Consider the following 23161-nt stretch of genomic DNA (forward strand, 5'->3'; position numbering starts at 1 on the left):
GGTAGGGTAGGCAGTGTGGGCAGTGTTAAACAGAGTGTTAGTTTTCTAATGCTGTGTAACAAGTTTTCACAGATGTAAAAGCTATGGAACAGCAGCTGCTTACTTGTTGGGGTCCAACCCCAGCAGGTCCAGGGGTTCCCAAAGGTGTGGACGGAGTCGGCGAAGAAGGAATGACACGGAGACAGTATTAAGTTGATCAGCAGCCTAGCCAGGTTCTCTAGCCAGGGTCTAGCCAGGTTCTCCAGCCAGGTTTGGTCATTCTCACTGCTTCTAATTATACCCACGGATTCTCACATAACAGCCCTTGATACTGTCATTCGAGCATGAGTCAGCCAGTGCTGCCCCCTTGCTTCCATCAGGGTGACAACAGCCTGAGGTACTTTTACATTTAAGTTTTGTCCTAAGGTAAGCTTATCCGCTTCCTTTACTAATAATGCAGTGGCTGCAAGGGCCCTGAGGTATGGGGGCCATCTGGAGGCAACTAGGTCAATCCGCTTGGAGAGATAGGCTACTGGTTTTTGCCAGGGTCCAAACTCCTGGGTTAGAACTCCTAGGGCTACCCCGCTGTTCTCGTGAACAAAAAGATTAAACTCTCACGTCACATCTGGTAGCCCTAGTGCCGGGGCCTCGGTGAGCTTTGCCTTTATGGTGATGAAGCCTTCTCCTGTTCGGGACCCCAGGTGCCTTCTTTTCTTCTCTTCTTCTCTTAAAGCTTCATAGAGAGGCTTGGCCAGGTCTGAAAACCTTGGGATCCAAATTTGACAGAATCCTGCTGCTCCCAGGAATTCCCGAATCTGCTGCCGGGTGCTAGGGACTGGGATGGCACATACTGCCTGCTTCCTTTCAGGCCCTAGCCTTTGTTTCCCTTGGATTATCCAGAAGCCTAGATACTTGACTTCTTTCTGACAAATCTGTGCCTTTTTCTTAGACATCCGATAACCTGTTTCAGTTAGTAGTCTCAGAAGCGCTCGTGTTCCCTCCCAGCACTGAGCTCGTGTGGAGCTGGTCAGTAGGAGGTCATCTACATACTGGAGTAGAACACATCCCAAGTCCTGTCCTGGGAACTTAGACAGATCAGATGCTAGTGCTCCACTAAAAAGAGTAGGGGAGTTCTTAAACCCTTGTGGCAGTCTGGTCCAGGTGAACTGCTCCTTGGCCCCTGTAGTTGGGTTTTCCCATTTGAAAGCGAAGAGAGGCTGACTGGAAGGCCCTAATCGAAGACAGAAAAAGGCATCTTTCAAATCTAGGCATGTAAACCATTCCACCTCTGATGGGATGAGTCCCAGAAGAGTGTAGGGGTTCGGCAGTGCTGAATGCAGGGTTATAACAGCCTCATTAACAGCCTGCAGGTCCTGCACCAGGCGGTAGTCGTTAGTCCCAGGCTTTTTGACAGGCAAGAGAGGCGTGTTCCATGGAGACCTGCATCGTTTAACAAGTCCCCACTGAAGCAGCCAGTCTACGTGAACCTAAATTCTTAGGTGTGCTTCCCTTGGAATTGGATATTGGCAGATATTAACAGGCTGTGCCCCAGGCTTTAACTCGATTAGAATAGGGATGTGGTCCTTAGCCAAGCCTGGAGGATTCCCTTCTGCCCAGACCAGCAGGAATTTTTTCTCTAATTTAGGTTCTAATGGTGAGGCCTTTGACTGGGGGGTATAAAGTCTCCATTGTTCTTCCCTCGGCTCTGCTAAGGACAAGATCATTGGGGAGGTCTCTTCACCTAGGCGAAGCTGTGTTGAGCCATCTGGAGCAAATGTGATTGCTGCCCCCATTTTGGCTAAAAGGTCTCTACCCATTAGAGGCACTGGCCAGTCTGGCCAGTAAGGAATTCATGAATTCCTTGATGACCACCAAGTTGGCATCGGCAAGGGCGGTAGAATGGTCTACAGGTCTGGTCCCCAGTAGCTCCAATAATGGTGACCTCCTTTCCTGAGAGAGGCACTACTTTCTGAGTGACTACCGAGTACTCAGCTCTCCTATTAACTATAAAGTCCACAGTCTGGACCCCAATTTTCATCCTGACCATGGGCTCATGGAGGCCCAGCTGAAAAGAGCTCAGTCTGTCCTAGTCAGAATCAGCCATTGCTAGCCCAATGAGATCTGCTTCAGGTGGCTCTGGTTGATAGCACCTGGGCGGAAAAGGGGGCCCAGTCTTTTTACTTTGGGACATTCATTCTTCCAGTGTCCTGTTTCCTTACAATAGGCACACTGGTCTCGTCTCAGGTTCGCTATTCCTTTTCCCCCTGGTCTGTATCCTTGCTGATCTGTCTGGGAGCCTGAGCTTCTAAAAGCTGCTGCTATTATATTGGCCCTTCTTTATATTCACTTTTCTTCCTCCTTCCTTGCTGCACTGTCTCGATTGACAAAAACCTTGTTAGCTATCTCTAGCAGTTCAGTAGCATTCTTTCTTGCAAACCCTTCCAGTTTCTGTAATTTTCTCCTGATGTCAGGCTGGACTGGCCTACAAAAATGGCATTTACCATGGTTTGATTTTCTGGGGCCTCAGTTCTAAAGGAGGTGTAGATCCGGTATTTCTCACACAGTCTCTCATAGAAAGCTGCTATGCTTTCATCAGGCTTCTGGAAAACCTCAGAGATTTTAGCCATGTTGGTGGGCTACTTTGCTCCAGCCCTGACCTCCTGGAAGAAGGCCAGGCGATATCTTTCTATCCCAGTCTTTCCATCTTCTGAGTTAGGGTTCCAATTGGGTTCCTCATCTGGGAAGGCTTTCCTGACCCATCTGTCTGTATCTAATATTCCTTCTGGGGCCTTTTCTATAGCCACTTCTGAGCCTCTGTTACTACTCTCATGTGCTCCTCAGTGTTAAAGAAAGTGAAAAGGAGCTGCTTGTAGTTCACCCATGTGGGCTTCTGGGTCTGGAAAATAGTTTCTAGGAGGTCTTCCCTGGCCTGAGGTTTTTCAGAATAAGCTGGGGTGTGATGTTTCCAGTTCAAGATGTCACCGGTGGTAAAGGGCTGATAATAATAGACTGGCCCTCCCTCCTGCAAGGTCCCATCTTCGCCAACTACTTTGGCACCCCGAATCTCCCTTAGAGGCATATGACGTGCTGGTTGTGGCCTGGGCCCTTGATCGGCTGAATGCAAGCACCGCCCAACTGGCTCTGGAGAGCCTGGTTGAGGAGAAATGGAAGGGGGCGGTGTTTCTGGACCTTTCAGACCAGCTGGGGAAGCACTTGGTGCTGCCTGTGGCACATATGGAGATGATAAAACTAGTGGGACTTCCTCAGGGGATCCTGGCAGAACAAGGGGTTGGGTTCCCTTCTGAGATACCTGTTTCTTTTCTCCTACTACTAAAACCTTACAGAACCAGACCCAAGGCAGCAAGGTTTGAACAATTCCTAACCAGCTGTCTATGTAAGGGAACTGATCTGTGTGTCCAGGGTCTGTTGTGACTACATGCCAGACCACCCTGACCAGTCATACATCAAAAGAGCCTTCTGGGAGCCAGTCGACCCCAACAGCTGGCCATTCTAATTCACAGAAATTCCTCAGGGTTTTGGGGTTCATTTTAATACCATAGTCCTCAGTAAAAACCTTTTCAAAATTTTCCAACATGCAATTGAGAACAGTGGCTTTTTGTCAACCCCATGATGATCAGTGGCAAGAGACAGACAAGGGTGCAGAGAAATGTACTAAAAGCCTGGAGGGTCTCCTTAAAGAAAAGATCCTTTATCAGCACAGGTAGGGGAAGGGCAGGGCAGGTAAAATCTCTCCGCCCTGCGGAGCTGTGAGCCCCACCCCTGAAAGTCCCAGCCAAAGAGACAAGAAAAGCCGCAAATATCTTTAAATCTGCCCCAGAATTCCAAAATTTCAACCTAAGACAGCAAAATCACAGAGAAAACCAGAGCCCCTAGTACATAAACAGACAGAAATTTTTATTAACTATCCCTCCGTGATAGAGAGCAAACGTCTCTGAGAAAACTTAACAGCACTGCTTGAGACATTTGCAGACTATCACGGGTTCAGCCTTCAGTAAATCAAACGTTTTAACCAGATGAGCAAACAGAAAATCAAAGTAGCTTTCACTTTCACACAGACCAGTTAATCAGAAGATAATTATGCCAAGACAGACAAACATCCGGACTCACACTCTCTCAGTAGGCTAGGCCAGACTGGAGCTGAGCAGATAATGCCCAACTCCCCAGATGGGCATGGGGGCAGTCCTGGCACCCATGCACCAGAACAGAATTCTCGACCGACGTCTCGGTGAGAACCTACTGGAGGAGTTAAGACCACATTCAGCCCCCTAATCAGTAGCAAATTGGTTAGTCCCACACACAAACAAACAGAAAAGTGAACCCATAATTCCTTAATCAAATCTGAATTCACTCACCTCCGGAGTCCTGATTCCTGATTTACCTGATGAAGTCCTATGACTTCCAGGGAGATGGTCAAGCTCCCCCTTCCACTCACTTGGGGTGGGCCTGACTGATTGGGGCCCCTACCTTACCGATTCTGTTGACAGGTCCAGAGCTGTCCATCCACATTCTCCAGATGCCGGCCGGGTCCTGGGCTGAGGTCTGGGAGCGCCTGGAGTTCCCCCCGGTTCAATTCTGCTAAAATCAGCAGCGTACACCTTCCGGAGGTCTGTCCTGCACCCTTGGGCCCTAAACCCTGTCCACTCACTGGAGGCAAGAGCCAAACGTGGCTAGCCAGGGAACCAAATGTTGCAGAAGACCAAAGAAATACCAAGCAAGCTTCCTAGAGAAAGGGAGGGACCCTGTTTATTAACACTAGTGGGCTTACAGGAAGGCCCCCAGGTGTTGGAGGTCCCCAAGCCATATCAGATGATCTGTTCTGGTGCCAGTGATAATGACCTTTCCCCCCTATCCCCCCCGCCCTCATTGTTCACAGTTTTTATGGCCTGACACACCTTGCAAGACCAGTTTCCTCCTCATTAATGTAACCTCTTTTGCTTTGTTTAAGGTATGTTTCTTGCAAGTGAGAGTGTTCATAAATGTCAATCTAAGAAATGCTGGCTGTTTACTTTTTGGTTATCATTGGAAATTAAGGTTTCTAAGAGTTAAGAATTCTAATTAAATTGGAAAGAAATTGTATGGTTTTGATAACAGAAGGCATGAGGCATGGACATGCATTTTGTTTGTTTGCTTTTGGACACACTTTGAAGGAAAAAGAAAGTGAGTTAAAGTTGTAAGAATGTGAAAGTTGTAAGAAGGTTGGTGAAAGTTATAGAAGGTTTGTAGGGAGAAATATTGAAAAGAAGTTATATAAATGACACGGGCCAGTAAAGCAGAATAGGGAAACTAAGATAGTAAAACAGCAGTTTGCAGCCATCTAGAAAATGGAGGCTCTCGATGGGTACCGTGAGACTCTATTGAGGGGCATCCGAGCTGCTGCTCAGAAACCCACAAACCTCTCTAAGGTGACAGAGACAGTCCAGGGGCCTAACTAGAGCCCGGCAGCTTTCCTCGAGAGGCTGTGCGAGGCCTATCGGGTGTATAGCCCCATTGACACTGATGCCCCAGAAAATCGGAGGACTGTCAATGTTGCATTTGCTTCCCAGATGGCCCCAGATATTAGAAACAATTGCAGAAGTTAGAGGGTTTTGAAGGGAAATCAATCTCTGAGTTGGTTGAGGTGGCCCAGAAGGTTTTTAACAATCGGGAGGACCCGATGGCAGGTTTAAACGCCCGGATGGCGAAGGTCCTCCAGGCCATAAGCGAGGAAAAAGGCCAAGGGGCCGGAGAGACAACAAGGGCAAGAAAAGCCTCGCGGGAGAAAAGGATTCCGACCATGGCTTGGGAAAAATCAGTATACATTTTGCAGAAAGGAAGGATATTGGAAAAGAGAGTGTCCTGAACGTGTGGGGGAACCGACTCCTGTGTTGGTGGAGGAGGTGGATTAGGATTGTCAGGGCTCAGCTGACCCCAGAGAGCTCAGGATAACCCTGACAGTGGGGAGCACTCACTCAGGCCTTCTGGTGGGGAAAGGGGAAAAGAGTGAGCATTTCAGCTTCCTGAAACCAGCTGCCTTGAACCCGGCCACACTCCTCGCTGACAAGGAGGCAGAGGCCCCATTGCATGACTGTGAGGAGACACTGAATACCCGCACTTCCCTCCGTGAGGACCTTGTAGACCAGCCCCTGCAGAATCAAGATGAGACCCTCTACACCAGGGGTCCTCAAACTCTTTAAACAGGGGGCCAGTTCACTGTCCCTCAGACCGTTGGAGGGCCAGACTATAGTTTAAAAAAAACTATGACAAATTTCTATGCACACAGCGGCGGCAAAAACACCCGGTGGGCTGGATAAATGTTTTCGGTGGGCTGCATGTGGCCCGTGGGCTGTGGGTTGAGGACCCCTTCTCTACAAGGACGAGAGCAGCTTCGTAGAGGAAGGTACCCGGTATGCAGGGTCAGCAGTAGTGACAAGAGGAGGAGCCAGGGGAGATCTACAATCCGCCAGGGTTAGAAAGAAGCCCTGGTGAGTGCCCCAGCACTCGCCCTGCCAGACCTACCCAGGGACTGCAAGGATATGTCTCCTCACACTGCCCTTACAGAAGGACACGGGAGCCATCTTAAAGAAGTCTCCTGACCTCATGAGGAAAGAAAAAATCCTCCTTAGATACTTAACCTCCTGACAGCCATATAGGGGCCAAGGAAGTGGCTAAAAGACCAGTAGGGCCCCTAGAAGTTCTCATAGCCCTGCCAGCACGAAGGCTCCCAGAGAAGCCTACTCATCTGCCAGAGGAGCAGAGGCTAGCTGAGAAACTAAGGGCCCAGGAAGGAGAGGCTGGATGGCTAATTCTGCCAGATGGGAGGCCTATAGTGCCAGAAGCCCTGGGGTGGACCATCTCTTCCCAGATCCACCAGAGTACCCACCTGGGGGGGATGAAGCTATCAGAACTACTGGGAAGAGAATTTTACATCCCAGGGCTCCAGAAAATATCCCAAGACTTGGTTAGAAGGTGCCAAGTGTGTGCCCGGGTGAACCAAGGGCCCCCTGTTGTGGCCGAGCTGGGGCAGCGTTTCCAAGGTCTGAACCCCGGAGAACACTGGGAAGTGGACTTCACCTAGATACCAGGAGGACAAGGAGGGAATAAATACTTGCTGGTTTTCATTGATACCTTCTCTGACTGGCCTGAGGCATACCCAACCAAGGCAGAGACAGCACAGGTAGTAGTTAGGAAACTCCTCACTGAAATTGTCCCCCGGTTTGGCCTACCACTATACATGGGGTCTGACGATGGCCTGGCATTTATCGCCAAAGTTACACAATCCATGGTTAAGGCCCTGAGCATTACCTGGAAATTGCATTGTGTTTATAGACCACAGAGTTCTGGACAGGTAGAGAGGATAAATTGGACCTTAAAGGAAACATTAACTAAATTAAAATTAGAGACTGGCGAAAACTGGGGAAGTCTCCTTTCTTTTGCTCTCCTCAGAGCTGGGTGCACCTGTATATAAAAGGACTCACCCCTTTTGAAATTATGTTTGGTGGGCCACCACCTCTCCCTCCCCACCAAAGGGAGGAAGATCTTGCCCAGCTGTCTACCCAAAATTTGCTTAAGTCGTTACAGGCTTTGCAGAGCAGCGTTATGTCGGCACAGCGGGTGGTGAGAGCGCTACAGGAGGCAGACGTGCTGAGATCCAGTCCAACGCAGCCTACCTTCTCCCTGGGTGATGTTGTCTGGGTGAAGAGCCACGGCCCTGGCAGCCTGGAACCTAGATGGGATGGACCCTACCAGGTGGTGCTGAGCACTTCAACTGCCATCAAAGTTGCAGGAAAGAGGCACTGGATCCATCATACACAGGTTAAGAAGGTGAATGACAGCATCAAGGGATGGCAGGTCCAGAAGACCGAGACCCATTTCTCTTGACTCTCCTTGTCTGTCTGCCTGGGACTGGGAAATCCCCATCTGGCCAAAAATTACTCTTGGGAGGTCACACGCACTTTTGATGGGACTGTTATAGGCTCTTTTGTCAAAGTTGGGGCGCCCTTCATCTGGACAGATCTCTATAAACTATTTGGAGAAAACTGGGGAAATTCCAGAACCAGGGGTTACGGGTGCGGCTCAACTCGATTGGCCCCTTGTATCCCCTAGACAAGCCAGGGAGGACAAGCCTGCCACAACACCCAGCCCCACTCCACCTGCAGCCACAATCCCACCAGCCCGTGATGCACTCGCAGAGGTAGTAGTCCAACCACTTGGGGGTCATCAGGAAAAGCCTTAGCCAACTGTGAAAACGGCTGGCTGACCGAGAAGAGGCTAGAAAGGCAGAGGGCAGTTGGTATGAGAATTTATTTTCCTGGTACCCCTGGCTAACTACCCTGCTCTCCTCCTTAGCAGAACCAGTTGTTATGCTCCTCCTCGGGCTACTATTTGGCCCCTGCATTGCCAAATGCCTCCTCAACTTCATACAAAATCGAAAACAGGCTGTAAAGTTGATGGTTTTACACATTAAATACTCCAGGATCGTAGAGGAGGGCACTGAATTAAAGATTTGATTCGGGCATAAGACCAGTAGGGAGAGAGAAACCAAGATGGCGGCATAGGTAAACACCAGAAATTGCTGCCTTCCACAACAAATTCAAAAATACAACTAAAAGACAAAACGGACGTCATCCAGAACTACAGGAAGGCTGGCTGAGTGGAAATTCTACAACTAGAAGGAAAGAGAAAAGCACACTGAGACTCAGAGGAGCTGCGGAGGTGAAAGTAAAGTCCAGAGGTACGGAAGCACATGCGGCAAGGGCTGGCAACTGAGGATGCAGCTGTCTTTTTTTTTTTTTTTTTCAGGAAGAGCAATTTTAATTTTCTATTAAACAGTCTTCCATTATTTTACCCCATATCTTACTGAGTTATTAGAAATAACAGTAGCATTAGCAAAACTAGGAAGAAAGATAAATGTGGGTAATTATTCAACTAAACATATGAAAAGACAAATTATAATAGGATTGAACTTTATAAACTTAAATTAATGAGATAATTTTTAAACTGTGCATATCAAAGCAAATTTTATTAAAAAAATTTAACACTGATTTTTCAGGAAGGAAACTAATTTAAAAATATTTTTATTTTAAAAATAGGCCTGTGTTCAGCTATAAAATTTCCCCCCAAGCTCTGATATTCTTTTATTTAGATCTGGGAAGAAAATGCCATTCTGATGGCACAAAATGCCAAAATTTTAATTGTTTTAATCCCAGCACAGAATTGTAAAAACTATTAATGGAAAACAGATTAAGGTCATTAAGTGCACAACACTAATTTCTGGCCAGCTTCTGGTATTTGGTTTCTTCCCTAGTTCTCCCAAGGAAAACTTAAATTGAATCTTCAGCAGAATAATCCTCAAATACACTTCATAAGCAAAATGTGAGCTTTTGTTTACATAGTTTTTGGATTTTGCTGTTCCTAATTTTATTCTGGAATTCAATTTTACCCAGAACCATAATTACCATATTAACTTTGTAATGAACAGTTGTATGCAATTCAGCAAAGCAGTAGTACACCATCAGGCTCTGTTCACCCAGAGCTTAGGAAAAACAGGATTGGTCACACCCACTTAAAAACAAATCTCATGCTATTTGCCAATGCTTGGTTTCAGTCTAAGTTCTGACAGTGAAATACATGGATATATATCTGTAAGTCTCATTTTTATTTTCAAAGGTAGGCACAGGAAGTTTTTCACAGCTTAGCTTTTCCCAGCTGGAGCTGAAGATTCTGTAACTTCATAGCCAGACCCATGTTGCCAGCGATTTTCAATTGGCCTTGAAAGAAGGCTGACTGAGGATTCATTTTACCTGTCATTAAAGCCATCAAGTCCTAGTCAGCCTTTGTAATCGTGCAGTCAGCCTTCTTATTTGAGTTGGGAAGCACTGATCCCTTGCCATTCTTCACATCCACCACCCAGGTGGCTTCTTTACCCCCAGGGCCATCCTTCACCTTGAAGGCAAAAATTCCTCCGATTTTCTTCACAAACTGTTCCCCTTCCTCTTCAAGCTTCTTCTTCATCTGAGTTCTGGCAGCTTCAGGGAAACCCATCCTGTAGATCATGACAACGGCAGCTCCTCCTAAGCCCAAATTGTGCTGCAGAGCAACCTTTGCCCCAGGAACTTATCTCTTCCTGGCCGCCCCTCCCAGCTGCCAGTAGAGCTCTGCTCCGCGGCTGTCTTTTTGAATCAGGAGGGAGTCACAAGCCCCTGACTGCTTTGAACTCCAGTTCCAGGAAGTCTCTGGGGACCGAGACTCATACGGGGAGAGACTGGACTGTCTGGCAGCGGGCAGAACATGGAACTCGAGGGCGGCTTTCTCTCAGAGGTGCTTGCAGCAATTACCTGGACACTGAGATGCAGGGCCCCTTAGGCAGGGCTGAGGAGCAGCCATAGCTGCTTGCTCTGCCCTGTTGATCCCCTGAGACCCCGCCCCACCCAAGCTGCCGCAGAGGCTTTTGCATATGAATGGGCTGGCCATTTGCAATCTGAAAAGTACCTAACAAACTGCAGCTTAGCCAGACAGACCCAGAACATACAAGGGAAGGCCCAAAGACCCACAGCAGCTTGCATTGCTTCACAGCTGGGCCTCATCTGGGCACCTCCAAACCCCAAACAAGGAAGGGGAATCTGCAGATCTCTTCTTAGCTCCTGCTGGGTATCCTCAGGAAGAGGCTAAATTAGCACCTCCTTAGATCCAAAAGCCAGTGTACCCAGTGGTCAGAGTGGGACCATCCAGATTACAACTCCTCAGACCCATAAGGGACACACTCAGGGGCAGACTCAGTGAGCACCAAAGCCCCACTGAAGCAAGTCTTGCCCCAGAAGGGTATCTCTAGCACAGAAGTTCTCTCACTGTAGACACAGCTGATTCTTAGCCAATTGGCCTGAAGGTCAATTCCTCCCAGTGATACCTACAACAATCAAGGCTTAACTAAAACAAGACTGGGCACAAAGCTCACAAAGGGGTGCACCAAGAGTGTCTATCTCAGGTAATTAGGGAGGCTGAGCCACTGGGCCCTATAGGACACCTAGCACACAAAACAACTCTACCAACACAGGGAAGCATAAAAAATGTGGAGACAAAGAAACAGGACACAAATGACAGAAATGAAGGAAAGCAAACGACTGGATATAGAGTTCAAAACCACACTTTAAGGTTTTTCAAGAATTTTGTAGAAACTGCTGATAAATTTAGTAAGACCTTCAAAAAGTCTGGTGAGACTGCCGATAAATGCAGTGAGACCCTCAAAAAATCTATTGAGACTCTCGAGGTTATGGAAAAGGACCAACTAGAAATTAAGCATACACTGACTGAAATACAGGACATTATGCAGAGTTCCAACAACAGACTAGAGGATCACAAGAATCAAGTCAAAGATTTGAAATACGAAGAAGCAAAAAAAAATCCAACCGGAAAAGCAAAATGAAAAAATAATCCAAAAATACGAAGATAGCATAAGGAGCCTCTGGAACAGCTTCAAGCGCACCAACATAGGAATTATAGGGGTGCCAGAAGAAGAGAGAGAGCAAGATATTGAAAACTTATTTGAAGAAATAATGACAGAAAACTTCCCCTACCTGGTGAAAGAAATAGACTAAAAGCCCAGGAAGTGCAGAGAACCCTAAACAAAAGGAAACCAAAAAGGACTACACTAAGACACATCATAATTAAAATGCCAAGAGCAAAGGACAAAGAGAGAATCTTAAAAGCAGCAAGAGAAAAAAAGTCAGTTACCTACAAGGGAGTACCCGTACGACTGTCAGCTGATTTCTCAACAGAAACTTTGCAGGCCAGAAGAGAGTGGCAAGAAATATTCAAAGTGATGAACAGCAAGAACCTACAACCAAGATTATTTTATCCAGCAAAGCTATCATTCAGAATTGAAGGTCAGATAAAGAGCTTCACAGATATGGAAAAGCTAAAGGGGTTCATCACCACCAAACCAGTATTATATGAAATGCTGAAAGATATCCTTTAAGAAGAGGAAGAAGAAGAAAAAGGTAAAGATACAAATTATGAACAACAAATACACATCTATCAACAAGTGAATCTAAAAATCAAGTGAATAAATAATCTGATGAACACAATAAACTGGTGATTATAATAGAATCAGAGGCATAGAAAGGGTGTGGACTGAGTATTCTTGGGGGGTAAAGGGGTGTGGGGGATGTGGGAAGAGACTGGACAATAATCATGCACCTATGGATGAGGACAGTGGGGTGGGGGGAGGTGAGTGCGAGGGTGGGGTGGGAACCGGGTGTAGGGGAGCTATGAGGGGGAAAAAGAGGAACAACTGTAATAATCTGAAAAATAAAGATTTAATTAAAAAAAAAAAAGACCAGTAGGAAATGTACTGGGGGCAGGGACCAAGAAATGGAAAGATTTCTGAATGTGTAGGGGGCAGGGCCCGCGGCATGGAAAAATTACTGATTGTGTTGGGGGCAGGGACTATGGCATATAAAAGTTACTGTTTGTTTTAAAGAAACAAAGTGGTATGATATGCTCCAGCCAGGTGTGACTCCGTTTTCCTACTGAACTTTTACCCTGCCAGTTAATGCTTTGTAGTTCTTGCAAATAAAAGCTTTCTGGGACCCTTGGTCAGCACTCCAGCTTTGAGGCTCCCAGAGAGGAGGGATGCTGTAGCCAGCTGGACAGCTTAATAAAGGCTCCTAAATTTAAATTCTGAGTTGGTGGTCTATCTGGCTGATTGAACCTATAACAACGTAAATTTAGATTAACATTTCAGCATTTTGTTATTTCAAAATATCTAATTCAATTTAGCAAACTCCCAAAGTCTTGGGCTGTCATTGACTGGAACCTATAATAGATAGCTATTAAAATGCAAATTAGTTACATTCTTTCTGCTGGAAATGTGACTAGCCCCAAGGATGGGAAACCAGGAAGCAAGCTTGTCTTTAGAAGTTGCTGTCCTGTGGGAAATTTTTGGCCTATCTGCTTGTTCTGTTGGGAGAGGGGGTGGGGGTGGTTGGGGTAAAGGCAGTTACTCCCTTCCTCCATTAGAGATTGCCTTGGGAAACCAACCTTCTTAATTAAAGGGTGTAGCCAGTCTTCACCGGGGCTAATTAGTAATTTTTATAATTAATGTATTATTAATCGGTGTTTCAGCAATAATTCTTGAGTTTCAAATCCAATTACTATTATTTTAAGACATATTCTTTAGCAAATTTTTGTAACAGAGACAATTTTACTGATTTTTCTTTTGGCAGCCTTAAAGTTAATTTTCAACATGCTTCATTAGCATTTTAAAAACTATTCTTTATTATGGAAATACCAATCTTGTTGCTAGAACCTAGCCTGCATTTTTTCCTTTGGGTCAAATTCACCATCTTTCTTAGGAAATAACCAGTCTGGGGTTTTATTTTGTACCATCACAAAGACAGATTTAAGCCAAGCTCAAGACTTTATTAAAATCCAAAATTGGATTGTGCACACATTTTGTCTTAAGCTCCTTTCTCTCCTTATGAGCACAGAAATCCCAGACGCATTTCTAAATTTTGTCAAACTATTCATGGTGAGAAAGAGACTTTAAATTAGCATACTTGGGCCCTAACTGGTTTAGATCAGTGGATAGAGCATCAGCCTGCAGACTCAAGGGTCCCAGGTTCGATTCGGGTCAAGAGCATGTACCTTGGTTGCTGGCACATCCCTAGTAGGGGGTGTGGAGGAGGCAGCTGATCAATGTTTCTCTCTCATCTATGTTTCTAACTCTCTATCCCTCTCCCCTCCTCTCTGTAAAAAAAACAATAAAATATATTTTTAAAAATTGCCTCCAGGAACAAATTTTAATCCACTCCAGTGGGTAAATATTTGATCTAGTCATTAGTAAGAAAAAGGTGAATTTCCTTGTTGGCCAAGGGCAGTGTCCTCGGTTTCCTAATCTCTGCCAGGATCAGGGATCTTATGAACTAGTTTCCCCATCCAGCTCATTTGATCGCTATATAATTAGAACCAGAAGGAACCAGTGCACACAACTGGAACTCTTCTCCAGGAGCAAAGAGGTGGAAACCATCTTCAGTTGGAGGGACTCTTCCCGATTTGGTAAGATTCTTACCCCTGGGTAATCTATCGCTGTATTTTTTAAATATATACATACTATTTTTAGCCATTTAGCTATTTCATTAAAACAATTTTTACCCCTTTAAAACCTATGGGCACAACTTATGAACTAAGAAAAAAGGAACCAGATTCTGAAGTTTAAAATGAAAGCAGATTTCTTTTTGCATTGTGCGTGCGTGTGTGTGTGAAGGGAGATCAGTGAGACTGGGAGCAAGTGGAGGTTCAGAAGGAATTCCTTAATTGTGATAAAATCCCCAAAGACCTGGGGAAGCCATTTGCTGAAGGGCATCTGGATGCCCCCAGAAACAGGCATTAAATGTGGCAGAGCAAGAAAAGAAACAAAAAGAATGCTTTTAGCTCTGTTTTCTTTTAATCTTACCTACAAATTTTTTTACTTAAAAAAGTTTTGATTGCTCTTTAAGAGCCAAGTGGAACACATTCAAGATCAAAAGAAGGTACACTGGCAGGATGAAGGGAAGAAAGAAGGAAAAGAGATAAAGGGAGAAATATGACTTCAGTGTTATGCTTTCACTTTGTGGAATATTGCCCTAGAATATATAAAAGTGTGAAGCTAAATGTATGGAAATTAAACCATAGTTACTTATCATAGACTGTAAGTTAAGTCCCTGGTGTGTAAAGTTGGATGAATCTCTTGAATACAAAACATTGCCTGTGGAGAGAGGAAGAGAATATGAATTCTTGTGAAGATTAAAGGATTGGTTTGAGACAGATGATAAAGTTAGTGTGAAGAACAGTGGGGACATATTTTGCTGACAAAAAGCTGACTGACACTATGTGCTTGAATATGGAAGGTTATATGTGAGTGAGTTTGATGACCAGATGTGAGGTTCTAAACCCTTGGCCCAGGCTAGGCCCTGGGCAGATTCACTGCAGCACCACAAATAATCTGTCTCATACTTGTTTTCTTCCAAATTCATTTTACCTCTTTTGGGGAAATTTAGGATTGAATATATGAGTGAGCAAGGTGTGAGTGGGGGAGCAGATATTAGATCTTGGTGGCCATGGTGTGTACTGCCTGGGCTTGGGTTTCTAAATGTCTTAGGGATTCAAGATTATAATAACCCTGAGAAAAATTTAGCTAAGTTCTTATAGAATTAATGTGCAAATTCTGCAAGTTAGAAGCAAAGATTTTTCCTTTACCTCACCAGGCTGGGATGGGAGGCCTTCAACCTCTAACCAGCAAGTTGCTTTGTAGGATATGAAGCCCCTGTGTGGCATCAGTCTAGGCCCTTAATTAGAGGTGGTCTGTGGACTTAGCTAATATGCGGAGCCTTAAGAAATAATACATTTCAGTGAGTTTGGATCACAAGTCTTATCATCTATTTCTTTCACAAGGTGCCTTATGCTATCTATCAACTAAACTTATACAACCTTGTCTCTGTAATTCCACTACACTTTTGCTAGTAAAACTGGAAAAGATTCTCTTATGCTTAAAGAGAACCATGGAATTTCAGACTTTATAATTAGCAACTCTCTCATTCTCTAGATAAACAAACTTAAGTCTTGAGAGGAAAATTAAGTCAATCACTAAAAAAAAAAAAAAAAAAATACAAAGTGTTATGCCCAGATTTCAGGATCCTCAAAAGACCACCAGGGAGCCTCCCGAGTTCGTTGCAACAGCAAAAGAGTCTTTATTTGAGCTAGCTCGAGCTCCCCATCCAACACACTCGCCGACGCAGCGGCAGGAGGCAGAGAGAGAGCTCTGTGGGGAGAGGGGTTTTATAGGGGGGTTGGAGTAAGGGGAGGAGAGAGGACTGTGGGCCCTGCCGATTGGCCAGGTGCAAGTCTGGGTCTTGTTACACAGGATGTGGTTGTGTCTATGGCACGCACTTTCCTTGATTATCATTGGTTAGTTTAAAGAAATTCTAGGTGTGGCCAGCAGAGGCTTGGGCTTCTGGGTAGAAGCTCTTTGCTGAGCACATGGCTAATGGCTGCTGCCCAAAAATGAAGGATCTGGGGCGAGATGGAGGGCATAGCCCTCGCCTTTTCACAAAGAACAATATTGAGGGTCTACTGTGAGGCAGGCATTGTGATTTGAATAATATGAGCTCTGCCTTCCTGTATCATATACACAAGCTGGAAACACTGACAAGTAGCCAGGTAATTGTTTGCCTGGAATACATGGATTAAGGCTTGGAAATTATACGCAAGAAAATTGGAAATACGTGTATCTTTATTTCTACTATCTTTGTGGGCAGAGCCTGAACTTTTTAAATTTTGCTTTGACACTTGTATCTAATGGGGTATGCTTGGTCTTAAAATTTAATATTTAAGCATAGAAACTCCAGACAAGCCTGGCAGCTCAGACCCCCTTCTTTGAGCAACAATATCCCCACAACCTGTAGAGCACTGGCACATCTCACAAGTAACCCTGGTCTCCACTAGAGCATGGAAAACACTGCCAACATTTCTATCCACCACTGCCACCTAATGACTCTTTTGGCTACTACAGCTCTGGTTCTACTTTCTGATTTTGAACTCTGGGTTTCTGGCCCCAGTCAGAGAGGTGTTGACTTGGTGACCCTAAGGTCCTGTTTCATCTTGGGAGCCTGAGATTCTATAATTGCCTTTGACATCAGAAGACAATATTTGTCTGTTGAAGAACAAGAGACCTAAATGAATCCAAATCAATAAAACTTTGATGAGGACTTCCACCAAACTAGAAAAATAAAATACAGCCCTAACCGTTTTGGCTCAGTGGGTAGAGAATCGGCCTGCAGACTGAAAAGTCTCAGGTTCAATTCTGGTCAAGGGCATGTACTTTGGTTGCAGGCACATCCCCAGTAGGAGGTGTGTCAGAGGCAGCTGATCAATGTTTCTAACTCTCTATCCCTCTCCCTTCCTTTCTGTAAAAAAAACCCAATAAAATATATTTAAAAAGAAAAGACACTCAGAAGACTAAAAAGCACAATGTAAATGTAAAGAGCTTGGCAAATGGGGAGCATGGCAGGCCAGCAGCTGTGCTGAAGCAGTGGCCACGTATGAATACTTGTTATTCTTTTAGGGCTGGCTCTTCTCTCTTCAGTCATGTACCACATTTTTGCTCAAGTCCCAAGAACATGCTTTCACTTGATTCTATAATAAATTATAATTGATGTTCTTAATGGAAATTTTTTCAGCTGCTATTTATTTCAGTATTGTGGAATAACCAAAATTTTTCTTAGTGTATAATTTGATATTCTTCCATGGTGTGCCAAATTTGTGTAACATTATTATGAAACAGTCAAAATGTATCACTGCTAAATGATGATGAGAAAGAGTATTCACTTTGCTTCCTCTCTCACATGCCTTCCCATGAAACCATCAGAACCCTGGATTTACTGGTCTTTCTAGATTTACAGTCATACCCCAAGGGCTGTTCAGTAATACAACAGGCTTGGTGCTAGAACCTGTGGCATTTTTAAGGATGTAAAAATATTTGACATAAAAATGTTTATTGATGTACATATAAGAAATGTTCAAAAATAAAGATTACTATTTAATTTAATGTACATGAAAATGTACCATTTGCTTTCTTCTAATTCAGGATTTATATGAATCACATCACACTTGAGAATAACTTGAAGGTCAAATTTTTCTTCCATTGTAAAAATTTCTTATTATGTGTGATGATTGCTAAGAAATCATAGCCAATCATAAAGTAAATGAGTTCCTCATTCACAAACAAATTGAAAAACAAAATTATAAAAATAAGATTCAACTTTATAGTGAGAAGTCACTTTTATTATTGGAAGTGGGAAAACTGACATATATTTGATATAACATGGGGGAAGATATGACCGGAATTTTTTTTGCCACTGGGTTAATATTTATTCATTTATTTATTTATTTATTTATTTATTTATTTATTTTTGCTTAAAGTGTTACAAAAAGTATTATATATGTCTCCTATTTTTCCCCGCCCTTGACAATCCCCTGGCCTCCCCTACCCCCCAGTGTCTTATGTCCATTGGTTATGCTTATATGCATGCAAACAAGTCCTTCAGTTGATCTCTTACCACCCCCCTCCCATCCTGCCCCCCAACTCACCCGGCCTTCCCGCTGTAGTTTGACAGTCTGTTTGAGGTAGCTCTGCCTCTGTATCTATTTTTGTTCATAAGTTTATAATGGTCTTTATTATCCATAAATGAGTGAGATCATGTGGTATCTTTCCTTCATTGACTAGCTTATTTCACTTAGCATAATGCTCTCCAGTTCCATCCATTCCATTGCAAATGGTAAGAGTTCCTTCATTTTTACAGCAGCATAGTATTCCATCGTGTAGATGTACCACAGTTTTCTAATCCATTCATCTACTGATGGGCACTTAGGCTGTTTCCAGATCTTAGCTATGGTGAATTGTGCTGCTATGAACATATGGGTGCATATATTCTTTCTGATTGGTGTTTCTGGTTTCTTGGGATATATTCCTAGAAGTGAGATCACAGGGTCAAATGGGAGTTCCACTTTTAGTTTTTTGAGGAAACTCCATACTGTCTTCCATAGTGGCTGCACCAGTCTGCATTAATATGATGGTTTTTATAGGCTCTGCATGTTCTTTAAATTTTTCTCCAAAGAACTAAAAATATTGTCAGAAATTACCAAATATTTTTCTGGAAACAACAAATATTTTTAAATTCTCAAATCTTCAGATTTCTTAACACATAAAGTTTTTAAAATTAATATGAAATTGTTTTCTATTTTGTTATTATCTATACTTATTTAATTCTATTTTAATAGCTATCATTGAGATAAAATCATACTCCAAGAAGGAGCATTCTATTTACTTGATCGGTATGTTTGAGTGTGTGTGACACACTGCCCCTAGGAAGGGAGAGTTCCACAGTTTAGACAGAATACTCTTGAGAGATGATGGCAGTAATCCTCTTCTCTTTCTTATTCTGCTTTTGTGTTAAGATGTTATAAAATCATTACAGCAAACTGTAAAAATGGCTTGATGAAAGTTTTCTTTGTTGTTGTTTTATCACATAGTAACATCATTTGCCTATTGTGTAACAGTGTATGTACATTTATTGGGAAAACTAGAAAATACGAGTGTTCTCTGAGAATAGTCCATCTTGTTCCTAAGAATAAGCTTGAATTCCTCTTCCTCCAGTCTTCTGTAAAAGTTGACCCAGACCCACTTCCAATCATTGCATCAATTCTTCCATGCTCCTCTCTGTTCTTTTCTAACTAGTATATAATAATTCCACCTTTAGCCACAAACCAACTAATTCTTAGAGAATTGGGTCTGTCTCCCTTCACCTCAGGGCAAAACTGCTCTCCTTACAGCCAGCTGATTTATTAACTTGAATACTTAGAATCTTGTCTTTAACAAAAAAATCTGATTGACCCTTCCCTGGGCTTAGAAGACCCTCTTTGCTCAGGCCAGTGTGGCTCAGTTGGTTGAGCATCATCCCACGCTCCAAAAGGTTGCCAGTTTGATACCTGGTCAGGGCATGTACTCAGGTTCTGGGTTTATTTTCAGTCTTGGTGCATACGGGAGGCAACCAGTAGATGTTTCAGTCTCACGGCAATCAATCTCTCTCTCTCTCTCTCTCTCTCTCTCTCTCTCTCTTTCCCCTCCATTCCGTTCTCTCTAAAATCAATAAAACATATTTTTTCAAATGTCCATTTTCTTCATAGGCTTCCTATCTTACTGTCTCATCTCAGTGAACTGGCGCTCCTATTCCTTCCCCATGGACGCTACATCTCCTTTTAGGGAGAACTTGGGTATGTCTTAATGGTCTCTGTGTGTCAGGACCTAGCACTGTGCCTTGTACCCAGAAGAACTTATGTAATGTTTGTTATTCAATTAGTTAATAAATGTTTTTAAGAGTGTGAATGGACATTGCATTCTATGACTGATAAAAAGGTAAGTACTCAGAGTCCTAAGGAATATGAAAGAATGTTTGGGACAAAAAGTTATGTTCAGGAAACATTGATTTTCCAAATGAATGGATTGACAAGAAATGTGAAATTAATTAGGAAGAGAAAAGAAAAGAAAAGATATACTTTATTTATTTATTTATTTATTTATTTATTTATTTATTTATTTATTTTTGAAAAGATATACTTTAGGTGACTGAGGATACTGGACTCATGATGCCCTGTCACTAGCCCAGCAGGTCCCTGTCCTTTTAGTCTCATTTGCCCTTTTAGCCTAATTTGTCCTACCATACCTTTTACCCTGGGCAGGAGCCTTGTTGGAAGAGATGATGATGGGCCTGGGTCCCCTGTTGTTGGTCTTCATGCTGGTGCCCTGTCTGACCCCACCGACCCTGGCTCAGGATGATCGCAGGTACAAACACTTCCTAAACCAGCACTATGATGCCAAACCAAGTGGCCGGAATGACGCATACTGTGATACCATGATGAGGAGACGAGGCTTGACTTCACCCTGCAAAGCAAAAAACACCTTTATTCATGGCAACAGTAACAACATCAAGGATGTCTGTGGAGATAAGAATGGAGTGCCTTATGGGAAAAATTTAAGAAGAAGCAAGTCTCCTTTCCAGGTCACTGCTTGCAAGCACAGAGGAGGTTCCAACCGGCCTCCCTGCCGGTACAGAGCCACAGCAGGGTCCAGAAGCATTGTTATTGCCTGTGAACATGGCTTGCCTGTCCACTTTGATGAGTCCTTTTTCTAACCATAGCCAGCAGGCCACTAGCCCAGAGTTGGCTCTGCTCTCTATTCCTGGCATTTCCCCTACACACTCTAGAACAGGGGTGGCCACATTAATTACCAGGGGCCCAGAAAATGAGCTGCCTGGATCTGTTGTTTTCTGTTTTACAATATGTTAATCAATAAAAATGTCTCTGAAATCAGTAAGAATCAAAGTCTTCTCATCAATTCTTGGCCTATTGATTTTTCCCCATTTTCTCTACTCAGCTGCCCCCAGAAAGGATTGCATGGAATACAAATGTCTTTTTTCCGTATCAGTTACTTCCTTCTCAGTCAACAGGGAGGTAGACTTTCCCTTTTTGTGAGTGTAAGGGTGTTAAATTCATCTTACAGCAGAGCTGGGAAATTCCAGGGCACATGGCTGCTAAGCAGAATTTTCAGGAGGAACAAATTATTTTTGCTGTCAAATAAGTCAATATTACTTTTACAAATGTTAAACTTTGAGAAGTAATGTTTAGAACTAAATACCAACAGATCAATTAAACTTTATCTACCTCTCTAAGTTTTCACAGTTTTAAAGATATATTTCAAATAAAACAAAAGGCATATTCATTAATGGATTCAAATATATCCTCTAAATTCTCTATATGAGGCAAACTCAGATGAATATTTCAGTATCCCATTATTCCAACATACATAGATCTTTAAATCTTTTTACTATTTAACCCCACAAACTCCAAAGTTTTAAGGTACCAAAATACTTTGGAAACTATACTTAGTCATGTATATATATCATTGAAAAAGCTTTATCATAAATTCTTTATTTTAGTTACATCTACTTATTATGTGTTAACAACATTGAGATTTTAATGCCAATTATTTTTACCCAAGGCATTTTCTTGGCAGGTTTTGTAACAGGGATAACTCACTGGCCGTCAGTGGCTTTCCTATGAAAGTACTATTTTATTTTAATTTAATTTAATTTATTTTATTTTAATTTAATTTTATTATTTTATTTTAATTTAATTTTATTATTTTATTTTATTTTATTATTTTATTTTGTTTTATTTATTTTATTTTATTTTATTTTATTATTTTATTTTATTTTCCTTTATAGAAACGGAAGTTCCCCTTCCCCTCCCCGCCTTCACTGCTATTTCTGCAACTTACTGGAGGGTTGTTCTACAGAGCTGTTTCACCCAGTGTTATGGGCAAAAATAGAACACTGGAAACTAGTAATGGTTATGGGAAATATTAATCTATTAGACATGATTGCCTAACCAGGACATACCACCTGGCTGGGAATCATATATCCCCTCCCTACTTGGGATGCAGTACATTCTTATTTAAGAACTTCCCATTATCATGGAAACATTAACTTTGTTGCCCAAACAATGGAGTCCCAACCCAGACTGCATTGCTTACTTCCCCATGCCCATAATCCCTACTTCCCCACGTGATCTTTGTCCCTATATTCATAAACCAGGGAACAGCAAACTAAAGTCCCCAAAAGATAGAAAGCCAAAATTACATTAGTCACAGAGACAGAAATCTCACTAGCTAAGAGTTCCTGGTGACTGATACCCTGAGAGGAAGAGCCGGAAGAGTACATTCTGACAATCTCTGTCCCATGTTCATTCTCCACACATATAACTGGGCTTCCCCAAAGCAGGACATGCCCCATCTTTAAACAAATTAAACTAAACAACAAAGAAACACAAAACATCAACAGAAACACTCTTATCCAGGTGCACACAATGCACTAAAATTTACACCACAGAGTGCCCTGCATTAAAAAAAACCACCAAAGCAAAGCAATATCTCCTGTCCCTGGTTCAGGGACTGTCCCTCCCCTGAATCTCAGCATTCTCCCAAATAGACTATTAGGGGAAGAATTCTATCTAGGCCTAGAATTTTTGTTTCCCATCCTTGGAAAGTCCCTTGTGACTCTGTTCCTGCTCAATCCCACATATTAGATGTCTCACACTCCCCAAGATCCATTTTGTCCCTCTCTGGCCATTTCCCTTGTGGGAGTGTGCTAGGGGGAGGGACCGTGACATGGAAAGATTACTGAATGTGTTTGGGGCAGAGACCATAGCATAGAAAAATTACTAATTGTCTTAAGAAAAAAAGTGTTATGATATGCTCCAGCCAGGTGTGACCCTGTTTTCCTACTGAACTTTTAACCCTGTCAGTTAATGCTTTGTAGTTTTTGCAAATAAAAGCCTTGCGGGACCCTTTGTCTGCACTACAAGCTGCGAGGCTCCCAGAGGGGGAGGGATGCACTGTAGTCAGCTGGCCAGCTTAATAAAGGCTCCTAAATTTAAATTCTGAGTCGGTGGTCCATCTCGCTGATTGAACCCATAACATTTGGAGGCCCCAGTGAGATCCCCGGCAGGGGTGAGAGGGACCCCCTATTTAAGGCAGAAGGTTCTCCCCCATTTATTGCTGGGCACGCAGCGAGATACCCCACACCTGTGGGGAAGG

At 43.3% G+C, this 23161-nt stretch overlaps 1 protein-coding gene and 1 pseudogene across 1 annotated transcript; one reads left to right on the plus strand and one right to left on the minus strand.

Annotated features, from left to right (window-relative positions):
- Positions 1-9037: 9037 nt before the first annotated feature.
- LOC111824059 lies at positions 9038-17654 on the minus strand (annotated as a pseudogene).
- LOC106695122 (angiogenin-like) lies at positions 13901-20884 on the plus strand. Its single transcript, XM_014448559.2, has 2 exons — positions 13901-14031; positions 20248-20884. The coding sequence occupies exon 2, from the start codon at positions 20265-20267 to the stop codon at positions 20697-20699; it is 435 nt and encodes a 144-aa protein (XP_014304045.1). The 5' UTR covers positions 13901-14031; positions 20248-20264; the 3' UTR covers positions 20700-20884.
- The last annotated feature ends 2277 nt before the right edge of the window (positions 20885-23161 follow it).

The sequence above is a fragment of the Myotis lucifugus genome, unplaced genomic scaffold (assembly GCF_000147115.1).
Source record: "Myotis lucifugus unplaced genomic scaffold, Myoluc2.0 scaffold_860, whole genome shotgun sequence".
Lineage (NCBI taxonomy): Eukaryota > Metazoa > Chordata > Mammalia > Chiroptera > Vespertilionidae > Myotis > Myotis lucifugus.

Bases quoted from the DNA above. Each gene is read 5' to 3' on its own strand.
- LOC106695122 (XM_014448559.2), top strand. From the start codon at position 20,265: ATGATGATGGGCCTGGGTCCCCTGTTGTTGGTCTTCATGCTGGTGCCC.